Source organism: Pelophylax lessonae, assembly GCF_965119305.1.
Source record: "Pelophylax lessonae genome assembly, chromosome: 7".
In the NCBI taxonomy this organism is placed as follows: Eukaryota; Metazoa; Chordata; class Amphibia; order Anura; family Ranidae; genus Pelophylax; species Pelophylax lessonae.
The window spans coordinates 56,864,993-56,878,718 of NC_138774.1; the positions used below are offsets into that span (position 1 = coordinate 56,864,993).

The 13,726-nt window shown below is 45.9% G+C and overlaps 1 protein-coding gene across 4 annotated transcripts in view; it reads left to right on the forward strand.

Moving 5' to 3' along the window:
• The window catches only part of SIPA1L3 (signal induced proliferation associated 1 like 3), a 363,749-nt gene that overhangs the window by 326,858 nt on the left and 23,165 nt on the right, over positions 1 to 13,726 (forward strand). For all 4 annotated transcript variants that reach the window (XM_082263616.1, XM_082263619.1, XM_082263618.1 and 1 more), the window contains 3 exons: positions 2,223 to 2,388; positions 9,691 to 9,868; positions 13,507 to 13,650. In XM_082263616.1, coding sequence (XP_082119742.1) covers positions 2,223 to 2,388; positions 9,691 to 9,868; positions 13,507 to 13,650 — 488 coding nt within the window. The remainder of the gene's footprint in view (positions 1 to 2,222; positions 2,389 to 9,690; positions 9,869 to 13,506; positions 13,651 to 13,726) is intronic.

A 13,726-nucleotide genomic window follows, 5' to 3' on the forward strand; every position in this document is an offset into this window, starting at 1 on the left:
GCCAAAAGCCCTAAAGAAGCCATTTTTGGGTGGAAAGAAACAAGATTGCTAGATTCCCCCATCAATACAGTCAAGCAGACCATATATGACACGATTTTCACTCCTGCAGCCACGGGTTGCAGGAAAGAAAATTGCTGGATTCCCCCATCAACACAGTCGCTGTTGATGGGAGAATCCCTCCTGTGGAGCAATTGTATTTTCATGACAGGGGGTGAAGGGAACCGTCACTGCCGGGAGAATACAGTAATTATTGCTAGTAGTTATAGCCGCTTGCAATAAGCACATGTAAAAATCTGACATGCTCGTCGTACCCAAGTAAATCAATAGATCGATTTGGGTACAATCAGCCTGCCCATAGATGGTTCGAATCTTGGTCAGTCCCTGCTGAACTGGTAGAGATTCGAACTGTCTATGGCTGGTTTCAGCATTTATGGGGGGAAGCCCTCTGTGCTGGCAGAACGTAATGATCACTGTTGGCTGCTATAACCATTGACACTGATTGAATGAAAGAAATCTTCCTGGCTGTTTGTACTGAAAGCGATCAATGGATCGACTTCAGTGCAACCAGCCTGCCCATCCATGGTTCAAATCTCGGTCCGTCCCTTCTGATCTGGACACATTTTGTTCCATGTATGGCCGGCTTCACTCCAGGCATAAAAAGAAAATTTACTTCACATACCTTCCCCCTCCAAACCTACGCTGCAATTCTCCAACTGCTTATTCAGTCTAGGAATATAGTAACAGGGATAAGGAGAAATACCTTGCACCTTGCTCCTTTAGGCTCCCATATGCATGCGACCTCCTCTCTAAGATGCTCCTGACTGCATTTGCACGCCTGCTTCCTCCATGTACAATGCAGGGTTAGTAGCCCTGCATTGTATGGGATGATGTGGAGGGGAGCGGAGGAGAGAAAAGGACAGTGATAAAGCCAGCGTGAGGGGGTAAAGGTAAGTAATACATCCTCTTCAGCTACTCCTCGACCTAATACACATTTAACCCTTGCAATGCGGGGGCCCCCCTAGAGTTAGGCTTTAATACAGATTGCTGATCGGCTTATTGTCTGGAAGCATGGACTAAAGGAATATACGGAGGGGAGAAGTGAGGCTGCATTGTTTCTCTGAAAAGGCATCAGTTTATCGCACACGCTTGTTGGTTAGTTAAGGGGAGTGTGCATGTCTAAAAAGATCCCGGGGAATATTTCATTTGAGAGAACAATGTATACAGAGGGCCAAATATTTGTGGACAATATCCAGAAACTGAAGGAAATTTTATCTAGCGGTGTTCTTGATGATTTCTGTACATCTTTAAGAGCCCTTAAAAAGCACCTGAAAGGCTCACGGAAATCTATTCCCATTGAAATCAATGAATGCTTTAACACAAAAAAATCCTGCAAGCAGCATCTTTGGAGGGCTAAAAAAAGTGCCTCAAAAACGCCTCTCTCCATTGAAATGTATATAAAGTGCCCAAAAAGCGCCTCAAAATGGTTCTTTAAGCAGTTTTTGGGTCACGTGTCTATAACAAAAGCACACCGCTAACACCTGAGTGCTGAAGTGCTGAAAAAGCGCTCAGAGTTTTATGGGCAGTTTTCGAGCGCCTCGGTGTGAAAGGGCTCTAAAAAAAAAAGAAGAAAAAGGTAATATTTTCAAATGTGTGTGGTCCACCTAGATCTAGTACAGAGCTATTGTGTGCTCTTTTCAAATCTTGAGCAGTTATTTGTGTTATGTTTCTGTTTTTCTAACTAAAGACATCAGTTTTAAGGCCATTTGACCACAAAAACGATCAAACAGTTAAAAAAAAAAAAAAAAAAAAACACCACCAACTATCAAACAATTGTTTTGCTCTGCTCAGGGTTTTGAAACTGATGGTGGTCGGTCATCATCCATATGGTGCTGCATTGAAAAGCGAATTGAAATTGGCTGAAGATTGCTGTGTGTATGGCCTGCGTTACATGATCAGACAGTGCTGGAGCCAGGGGTTGTGCGTGTGTATGAAGAATGTAGGTCAATGGTAACAGGCACATGTGTTGAAAAGGCAGGATTAAAGGAACATCTGCTGATTGTAAACATGAGCTGGGCAGCTGGTGTATAGCTAGCACTGTATAGTAAACACTCTGTTCTTTAATGTGTTTTATATATTTTTTTTAGCATGTATTTGGCAGGGGACATCAGCAGTACCTGTGATTCTGGTCTTTTTCAATGCTCTGCTCTGTCTCTCTCTTTCAGACAAGTCGATGTGAACACAAAGAACGTGTTTGGTCAACCCAGACTTCGGGCCTCCCTGCGAGATCTACGATCACCTCGTAAGAATTACAAGTCCACCATTGAGGATGATCTGAAAAGACTGATTATTATGGATAATACGGGGCCAGAGCAGGAGCAGGAATGCACGGTGAGACACAGAATCTACCTCGCCTCTCACGCGGCTATCCTTCCATCCACAATGCAGTGTGCTTCACATAAACAGAGTGTCTGTAGAGAGATCTATTCTTGCTGCTCTTAGCAAACAGTCCGGTTGGTTACGAACCATTTGGAACATAAGGCCCAATTTCTTTAAAGTGATACTAAATGCTATTTTTTTAAAGTAAAAAAAAAGACATAATACCTTCTCTGTGCAATAATATTGCACAGAGATGTCCCTTACCTCCTCCTCTTCTGGTAGTCCCCCTGTTGACGCTGTCAGCTTCTTTCTGTTCTGGGTACCTCCTTAGCAAGCCAGGTGCTAAGGAGGCACCTGTGCATGTGCGATCCCAGGTCAGGCTGTGTGCCTACATAGATGCACACAGTGCCCGTAAGCCATGCCCTCCTCACCGGAGTTTGACAGCAACAGGAGCCTATGACTCCCCCTGCCCTTCGTGTCTCCTGTTAAAGCAGGTAGTGAGAGGATTGGTGCTGCAGCTGAGACAGCGCTGGAGCATTAAAAGGAGCCAGATATGGGTTTGGGAATGGGGGTGGGTGGGACAGGTAGTGAGGCGTTTTTTTTGTACCCTAATGCAGAAAATGCATTAAAGTAAGAAGTCATTAGTCTTTAAAAATTCTTTAAAGCTGAATTCCAGGTAAACAGCAAAAGGAGTATTAGAAATGCATACATAGATAGGCTTATTTGCCAAAGGATTTTTAATACTTTCATTTTTGTGATCCAAGTACCTCTGCCAGACAACATAACAAGGCTCTTTGGCTATCCTTGTAGTTAAACAGCACGGCTTGGTCACTGACCTTCACTCATCCCATTAACTACTTCCAGCCCGGCAGCCGAGGACAATGCTGACATTTCTTTCGTACATGTAAAAATCATTTTTTGTGGGGTGCAGGCACGCATGTGAGGGCCGCTGCGGTGTAAAAACGCGGGGCCGCCATTTTGGGTATGGGCGGCTGCTCTGGCTTCAGTAAGGGCACTTCAGCAGCCATTTTCTATTTTCCCGGAGCCTCCCATTGAGTTCTATAGGCAACCATTTTTCCTTAGCCCGAATTCTATTCATTCTCTAGCGGTGTGACATCACTTCCTCTCTTCATGCAGCCAGATCGTTCAGCAAGCGTGGTAACTGTATAACTATACTTCTGGGGGTCTTTTTCTGCTGTTTTTCGGGGGATATTCCTTTGCTACCAGTTTTATTCCTTCCTGTGGGGTACCTCAGTCTAGTCCTTATTGCGGTGCATTGCAGTGGGTTTTGCTGCTATCGCGACTCAAAGGACCAGCGCCAAAAAAGTTTTTATGGAGTCCCAGGACAGCAAATTCCCCCCAGCTTTGGTGGAAGATTCAGGTACGCCTGAATCATCCGCGATTACTGCTGCACTTGCGACTTAAGCGTCCAAAGTGGATCTGTTGATGTCTGAACGGGCTTCTAGAAAAAGGCCTAGGCTTTCTCACTCCTCTGATTCAGAATCTGATATGGTTGCCATGGACAGTGTACCCCCTGGGTCTCAGTCCTCTCAGTCGGAAGGGGAGGTGGAGGATGAGGAGGGGAATGATTCCCTCCCTGGGACGACCAGAGAACACGCTGCTATGTCGGTGCTTATTACCGCTGTTAAGGATACTACATTTAGAGGATGAGCCCAACCCGCCGGGTAAGCGGTCTTCTTTTGGGACCCATAGAACCCAGAAGGCGGCACAAGTGTTTCCTTGTCCCGCTGAGTTTCACGAAACGGTGAACGAACAATGGCGCAATGTGAAGCGCAATTTTGTGGTACCAAAACGGTTTCAGCTCTGTTATCCAATTGCGTCTCCTACGTATTCGCGCTGGTCCGTGGCCCCTAAAGTGGATCATACGGTGTCCAGGTTGAACAAGGCCACTCTTATGTCCGCGGAGGATTCTCCGGTGTTTAGGGACCCTACGGATAGGCGGATAGAATCTCTTTCTCGCCACTCCTATATGGTGGCGGGTTCCTTGATGAAACCTATTTTCGCCTCCGTCATGGTGTCTCAGGCTGTGGTAGATTGGGCCAAGGTGCTCAGACGCACCCTTGTGGCTGATTCCGCCCCCTCCTGCTACTTTGGAGATGGTGGACCAGATTATTCAGGTTGTTCTGTTCCTGTGTGACGTGGCTTTGGATGAGGCCCCTTTGGTCGCACGACTGTCTGCTGTTGCGGTGCTAACCCATCCTTTGGTATGACTGAAGAGCTGGTTGGCTGACCAGACTTCCAGACGGTGTCTGACATCCCTTATGCGGGGAATCGCCTTTTTGGGGACTCCCTGAACAAATTGGTTAAAGGGGTCACTGGGGGTAAGAGCACTCAGGATCCCAGAATCCCAAGGGTACGTTTTTCCGCGGTAAGCGGGGCCCTTCCTTTAAACCAAATCAGGGGTCCTTTCGTGCCTTCAAGGCACAGGTCAAGGGCAAATCCTTCAAAGGCCATGGTGGCCAGAAGAAGCCTTGGGCGGGCAAGTCAAAAGCCGCCCACGCTGGCGCGGCGGCCCAGTCCGCCTCTACCCGAAGGGACACCCTCACCCGTTCCAGGGGTGGGGGGACGTCTGCGTGGTTTTCTCGAACCTTGGCTGCTCTGGATTCCGGACAAGTGGGTTCAGGAAATAATTCGATCAGGTTACAAGATCGAATTCCTTTCGCGTCCAGCAGACAGATTCTTTCCCTCAAACCTTCGTTTGACCCCAGATCGTTTACAAGATCTTCATCGGGCGGTTCCGGATCTCCTCACCCAGGGGTTAATCGCCGCGGTGCCGCATCGGGAAAGATTTCGGGGGTTTTACTCAAATCTGTTCACTGTGCCCAGAAACGAGGGCAAGGTACGTCCGATTCTGGACTTGAAAGCTCTGAACCGCTTCGTGCGGGTTCAAAAATTCCGCATGGAATCCCTCCGCTCGGTGATGGCCTCCCTGAGCCCGGGAGATTTCCTGGCTTCCATCGATCTCAAGGATGCGTCTCTACACATCCCCATATTCGAAGGTCATCAGAGAATACCTCCGATTCGCAATCGCGGAGGAACACCATCAGTTTGTGGCGTTACCTTTCAGTCTCGCTTCAGCTCCAAGGGTGTTTACCAAAGTGTTGGCTCCTGTTCTGGCCCTGTTACGGGCGCAGGGAATTGCGATCTTGGGATTTCTGGACGATCTCCTGTTAAGATCGAATGCCAATTACGCGATCTGTCAACTATGGTTCAGACGCTCCAGGAGTTCGGGTGGACCATCAACGTTCAGAAGTCGACTTTGTCCCCTTCTGTTCGCCTCCCTTACTTGGGGATGGTCCTAGATTCCGCCCAAGCAAAAGTCTTTCTGCCGGAGGACAAGCTCCGGACTCTACAGAACAAGGTCAGGTCCCTCAGGGACAACGAATCCTCATCGCTCAGGACCTGCATGCGGTCCTTGGGTTTGATGGTGTCGGCCTTTGAGGCGATACCGTTTGCACAGTTCCACACACGATCTCTGCAAGAGGAGATTCTGGCCAGGTGGGACAGGCATCCTCATTCCTTGGAAAGGAGGATCTCTTTGAGACGCCAAGTCACAGCGGATCTTCTGTGGTTGCTTCAGTCTCTGGCTCTGACAGAGGGGAAATCCTTCCGGCCATTGTGGATGGTGGTCACCACGGACGCCAGCCTGTCGGGCTGGGGTGGAGTTCTGGGCATGCTGTCTGCCCAGGTGGGAGGAGGAATCCTCCCTGCCAATAAACATCTTGGAACTGCAAGCGATCAGACTGTGCGTGCTCCGTTGGTCGGATCTTCTTCGGAGCTGCTGAGATTTATGTGATTTATGCCTTCCCCCCCCGCTTCAGTTATTGTCCAGGTTCCTTTGCAGGTTGGTCTCTGAACCGAAGTTGGTGATTCTGGTGGGCCCCGGACTGGCCGCGCCGGTCTTGGTACGCGGACATCATGCAACTGGTTGTCGAACCTCCATGGCGGCTCCCGTTACGAGACGATCTAATGTCTCAGGGGGCGATCTTCCATCCTGCTTTACAGTCGCTGGCTTTAACGGCGTGGCTGTTGAAAGCCAGGTCCTGAGAGATCGGGGTCTCTCGTCGGCGGTCATTCCTACCCTGCTCAAGGCTAGGAAGGCCTCGTCCAGTAAAATCTATTACCGTACCTGGAAGGCTTATTTTGCCTGGTGTGAATCCAGGGGCGTCCATCCTCGCTCTTTTTCGGTGGCGAGGGAGTTGGCCTTCCTGCACTCTGGTGTGGACCAGCGTCTTGCGCTGACCACGGTTAAGGGTCAGTTGTCTGCACTGGCAATCCTTTTCCAGCGCCCCCTTGGCATCAAACTCTTTGATACGCACATTTATTCAAGGGGTGCGTCATTTGGCTCCTCCTCGGAGGGCGCCTTTACCTCCTTGGGACCTGAATTTGGTCCTGTCTGTTTTGCTACGTCCTCCCTTTGAGAACATCAGGGAGATTCCTCTACTTGTGCTGTCACGGAAGGTTGCTTTTCTGGTGGCGATCACATCTGCCCGCAGAGTGTCGGAGTTGGCGGTCCTGTCTTGCCGCTCCCCTTACCTGATTGTTCATAGGGATAAGGTGGTTTTGCGACCTAACCAAGCATTCCTTCCTAAGGTGGTTTCCGAGTTTCACCTTAACGAGGATATTGTCTTGCCTTGGCTATGTGCGAATCCTAAGCATCCTAAGGAGTTTGCCTTGCATTCCTTGGATGTAGTCCGGGCGATCAGGGTGTACCTGTCATCTACTGAATCCTTCAGGAAGTCGGATTCCCTTTTTGTCCTTCCCAAGGGCCCTCGGACGGGTATGGATGCATCTGCGGCAAATGTTTCGAAATGGATCAGACAGACGATTGTACAGGCCTATTCTATTAGGGAACGGGTGCCGCCCTTCCCTGTCAAAGCGCACTCAACCAGAGCAGTGAGTGCGTTCTGGGCCTTCCGGCATCAAGCTTCGGTGGCCCAGGTGTGCAAGGTGGCGACTTGGTCATCCGTGCACACCTTTTCCAAATTTTACAAACTTGACGTTTTGGCATCGGCAGATGCCTCCTTTGGCCGCAAAGTCCTGTGCGCGGCTGTGCCTTAAGAGGGACATGGCGTTTGCCTGTCCCTGTCTGTTGGGGTTGTTTCCCCTTTTGTTTGATTTGCTTTCCTGGGTTTGTTGCTCCTGTTGAGCTTTCTTGTTACCCAGAGTTTACCTTTTTGGTTCCGAAAAGGTTCTTTTCTCTGACCTGGGTGCTGTGTTGCCTTTGTGACGGTTGCGCTTCCCACCCCTCATGTCTACACTGCTTCGGGACATCCCATTGGTGAAGACTATATGAGGGGCGGCGACTGTCAGAGGATGTAAGTGAAAACTGAATAAAATTCAGTCGCCACCCCCGCCCCTCTTTTGGAGTTTTTGGACTATTTACTGCTTGCTACCAAACTGAGTTGGGAATGCTGATAGCAGGGGGGTATTGGACCAGTGGGACAGCCCCTATAGGTGTGTCTATGCAAAATTGTTTTGTATTTAACAAGTCTTATGCCTAGCTTGCTCCTATGGATAAGAGGTCAATACCCTTTAGTGAAGACTATATGAGGGGCGGCGACTGTCAGAGGATTCAGAGAAAGGAATTTTACTGTAAGATTTTACAAAAATTCAGTTTTACTTAGTTTTCATTATGTTCCACTGCTTTTAAAATGTTTTGGGTCACTGAACCCATAAAGCCCATCAGAAAACCAGTGATATCAAAAGTCCTTATCTATGAACTTTTTTTTTTTTTTGTCAATGTATTGAGGCACCACAGCAAGGTATATAGCTTTTTTAATGGATAAGGTCTGCAGTGGCAGGCACCTTGTTGCTCTCAAGGTAGTTAGGATGAGATGAGTTGGTTTTGATTGATGGCTGAGTCCCACTGGTGTCATTACTTGGGAGCACAGCTGTCATCCTCTGATGGATAGTTTATACCCTGTAATATCTAGTCTCTTTAAAAGGCAGATAGTATTTTATATCTTCACAAAGGTCATTGTTTCCATCAATCAGTTTTTTGGTCTTGCCCTGATTTAAATTGATTCTAAAGGTTCGTGTTTTTTATTAATATGTTATACTTACATGCTCTGTGCAGCCGTTTTTCACAGAGCAGCCCCGATCCTCTACTTCCTGGGTCCCCCGCTGTTGCTTATGGCTCCTCTTGACCAGTTCCCCCAAAAGCAAGCCCGTTGCTATGGGGGCACTGGGGCGTGTTCGCTGCCGAGCCCTGCTCTATGCGTCCATAAGACAAACAGAGTTGCGGCTTGGCCCTGTCCCCAGCTCTCTGGCTGTGATTGACAGCAGTGGAAGCCAATAGCTCCCACTGCTGTTTCTCAACCTATAAAGGAGAATGAGATCCGAGACAGCCGAGGCTCCTGTGCACATCGCTGGATCGAGATGGGGGGCTGTGGGAGGAGCAGCACACAAGGTTTTTATACCTTCATGCATAGAATGCATGAAGGTAAAAAAAAACCTTCAGCCTTTACAATCACTTTAAATATACATCCTTTGTGACTCCTACCACAATACTTCCAATAAGCAGTCCCATGGACAGGTAAAATGAACTGCTACAGTCAGAAATCCACTTCAGCTGGTCATACACTGAAATTTTAGTCACTGAGTGGCCCTCCCCTGCTCGACAGAAGTTTTTTTTTTTTTTTTTTTTATTTCACTCCTGACGAAGGAACATTGCAGAAAAAAATCTGATGATCAGCAGCTGCAGTCACTGATCAGTGTATTCTGACAGCAGCTTGTGCTACTGAGAATAAAATGTCACAGCAGGGGTATTCCTTGATGTACCTCGTCTGTGTGGATGAAGCAAACTGATTGATTGATAAATAAAAATGAACTGTGCATGGCCCGCCTTTGTTTACATTAGTCTGTTTTTTATAATGCTTTCAGATTCATAAAAATGTTTCCTAATGCATCTGTGTGAACCCGCAGCCTCCAGTCACATATTTCTATGCCATTCAGCCCCTTTTCTCCTCAAGGTCCTGTGTGGTATGGCCTCAGATTTAGAGCTATGCAGATATTGGTATTTGTAGGTATTATTTGGAGTAATGGCCAGGTGTAGAAGGTAAATGTCAGGAAGGACAATGGAACCATTCAGTAGGCAGGCTGGTATCATTCTTGGCATTTTAACTCCTCTCTCTGTCCCCAGCCTCACCTTTAATTGTGTGACAGGCTCTTAAAAGTTGGAGTTGATTTTCGTTTGGACTTGTCGAAATTCAAGCGCCTTTCATCTCAGCTGTAGTGTAATGTCTTTCAGAATGTTTAATCTATGCTCTGCTTTTCTTGTTTTTCTTCCAGTCACCACAGAAGACCTTACACAGGACACTATCAGATGAGAGCCTGTGCAGTGGCCGTAGAGATGCCGGATTTGCCTGCTCTTCAGCAATGGGTAGTGATGAAATTTTCGCCAACCCATACCCATCCAGTACTCTTCCAGGCCGCCGGCAGCACCAGTCCAGCATGCCAGAAAAATCTGGTAAAATTTCCTTCTAATTTTTGACTTCTAATTTTTGGCATATTCAGTAAGCGTAAATATTCAGTAAGCATAAAGCAGAAATGACAAAACATAGAAACCCATATGAACCAGTCAGAAACTTAAAGCTGATTTGACTGTAAAATAATATCTTGTAGGTTGCTGGTGGGGTCTTGTTCTTTGTACTAACTTACCCATACATTATACAATTTTCTTGTTCAATTTCCTTTCGATTTACCTTCAATTATGTAGTATGCAATTGGGACTGCCCGATTGCATAGAAATCTAAAGTGTTTAGGTTTGACCTCATATTATATGGTTTTGATAAATCTAAAGGAAAATTGCACAAAAGGATTGCATAATGTATGGTCAGTCTTACTGAATAAACCAGTGCACAGGTGTGTACTGTATGATGGGTTTAGACCAGCACATGTACAGGCAGACTATGTGGTATCTGTGCCCATTCAGCCTTGTACCTGAAATAATTTATGACTAGTCGCTTTGGTTTCCTTAGGTCACCGGTTCAGTTCTAAGTGATGGTCCGTTATTGTGCAATTCCATAGCGTCCTATTCTGTTTTAGACAGTTGTGGGAACCTTCAGAAATACATGTTGCCTTATACAAAGTTATTTCTAATACCAGATGTTTAGCATTCTGTTAATTTTGTTGTCACAACTCAGTTCAGATTATTGCTGCGCTGTCATGCTTCCTGCAGTGCATTGCTGGTACTATCTGCACTTTCAACGGCAGGGCTGTTCAATAAATTCTTAGCAACAGTGATAAGCTTCTAAAGAATTGTGTGAAACTTGAACTGTTGTCTAAAATGTGCTCTTCTGATACATATTTATTATTACAGGAGTTGCTGACCATTATACACATTGAAAAAATATATATATTCTAAGTCTTGATCAATACAATAATATTTGGTTTCTGATCAATAAATTGTCAGTAATAAACTGTTTGTGGTTATTGACAGGCTGTTAACATGCAAGGTGAATGTTCATTTCGCTTAAAGGCTACGTTCACTATTATTTGTTTTTTTTCCAAATTCCAGCTCCCCTTTGTACCAATATACTATTGATGTACCTCAGTTGCAGAAAAATAAAAGCTTTCTATGGTTTTTAGAACAAAGCCTTACCTCGGCTCGGGTGTATTCCATAGAAAAGTCCATAACTTCCTGGTATGTAGATTTAGGATGTGAAAACTGTTAGGACACAGGAAGGAGTCCACTAGCTGACCTCATTAACACACACAGACTGCACCCATCAACGTTGTTTGAACGGCATTCCCGGCATCCCTCCAAGCATTCATTTGCGTGGCTTGTCAATGTAGGCTGCTATGTTTGCACATGATCCCTGGCGTCCCTCCAGACGGGCCCTGGCCGCATGCTAAACTCTCTGGGGCCACGGGTTTGAAATCCCTGTTGTAGAACAAGGGCCTGCCTGATTTGATACAAAGTGAATAGCTAGATTTATTTATTTTTATTTCAGGTACTTGTATAGCGCTGTCAATTTACGCAGCACTTTACATATACATTACACATTCACATCAGCCCCTGCCCTCAAGGAGCGTACAATCTAAGGTCCCTAACTCACATTCATACACACATAGTAGGGCCAATTTTATACAGGATCCAATTAACCTACCAGCATGTCTTTGGAGTGTGGAAGGAAACCTGAGTACCCGGAGGAAACCCATGCAGGCACAGGGAGAACATGCAAACTCCAGGCAGGTAGAATCGTGGTTGGGATTCGAACCAGCGACCCTCTTGCTGCTAGGTGAAAGTGCCAACCACTACACCACTGTGCCGCCCATAGGTGGGTCCTCCATTTCCACAGTTTTGGTAAATCTAAAGGAAATTGTACAGAGATTGTACAATCAGATTATATAGTGTATGGCTGGGAGGGATGCAACAGTTAATGGATGCGGTGTGTGCTAATGAGGTCAGCTGGTGTCTTAACAGTTTTCACGACCCAAATCTACATACCAGGAAGTTATGAACTTTTCTATGGAACACACCAGGGCTGAGGTAAGGCCTTGTTCTAAAAATCCTAGAAAGCTTTTCTTTTTATGCAACAGAGGTACATTAATGGTATATTGGTACATAGGGGAGTGCGAATTTAGAAAACAAAGGTGAATTTAGAGGACCATACACTCATTTTTGAACGTTTGCAATAACATTCATGCAAACCTTCAGATGAAAATTCTCAGTGCAATGAATCATTGAATACAGCGCTCTCTCTGATTGGCTGATCTCTACCTCAGCCAATCAGAGTAAGCAATATATTTATTATTAAAATGGCAAGGCTTCCGGTGAATGGAATGAGAAGCATTTAGCCTGACTTGATTCAGACAGGAAATCTACATACAGTTTATACAGCATTGGCGCTAGTGCATCCCTTAGTAAAGGAAATAGTTTGTTTGGGCCACCTTGACCCCAAAAACAACTATTTAAAATGGCAGCAAACAACGAATTAGGCTTTAGGTGAATTACGTGAAGCTGTGCTGGCTTCAATCACACAAATATGTGCTAAAAGTCTTATTTTTTTTATTTTCTGTTTTTCGTTTTTTGTGTTAATCCACCAAGGTAAGTGAAAATTCACTTTGCAAAGTAAGCATGCTCTAAATTAAAAAAAATACAAATGCACTATTTATTTTCATAATTTGCTTACAACTATTAGTAGTCAGTTTGGAAATCTGAGTTTGGGAGATATTCAACCCTCTTACTGGTGTATCTGTTTTTTTTGTCAAGCTAGGTGGTGCCAACAAGGCCACCTAAAGTTTAAATTTCACCTAAAGTATGGCTAGCTTTACACTCCTGTTTTTTTTTTTTTAACAGAGACCCTCCATTCTTAAGCTTGGCCATACACTGTATGAAATTCACTGAATGTTTGGCCCTGTCTGTCCCCTCCCACTTTATATCTCTTGAAAAATCAAAAGAGCTGGACAAAATATTGTCAGTGGAAAAGCAGTCCCTTCCAGTCAGATGCAGCCGTTGTTTGGCTGTTTTGACATCCACTGGTCTTCAAACTACAAAAGGCACATTGGGAGAATAATGTATGGCCATCTCTAAGCAGGCCATAGATTATGCAGGAAAGAAAATCGCTTGATTCCCACATCAACACAGTGAAGGGGAACCCCTCCTGCAGAGCTATTGTGTTCTCCGTGTGGGGTGGGGGGAGCGCACGGAGCCATCCCTGCCAATAGAGCACAATGATTACTGCTAGCGGCTATAGCTGCTGAAAATAGTTGCATGTTAAAAATCCGACATGCTGGTTGTACCGAAGTCGATCAATGAATGGTTGTACCCAAGTCGATCGATGAGTCGACTTGGGTACAATCCGCCTGCCCATAGATGGATCGAATCTCATATGATCGCTGCTTAACTGGCCAGGATTCGATCCATCTATGGCTGGCTTTAGTGAACACACTGATAGCAGAAGGTGTCCGTTCTCTTTCCTGTAATATATATATCTGTGCTGTTTTCTGTTTGGCAGCAATTTTCAGTAAGTGACTAATCGTCACCTGCACTCAGTAAATCTGTAGTATTAACACTTGTGTGAAGGATGCAGTTAGAGATAAGCCGCCGGTATAAGTAAATGTCACAGTGGAATAAGAGTTGTTGATGTCTGTTCTTTGCAGCCACCATCTCTTCCTCTGAGCTCTCTCTCTCCGAGATCCGGGACTCCAGCTCCAGACACATAGACCCAGGAATGATGCCACTGCCAGACACTGCCTCTGGATTAGAGTGGTCTAGTCTTGTTAGCGCAGCCAAGGCCTTTGAAGGTAAATATGCCATATTGGAAGATTTACATGCCTGTTTCCTTCTTCTTCTTTTTTTTTTTTTTTTTTTTCCATAGCG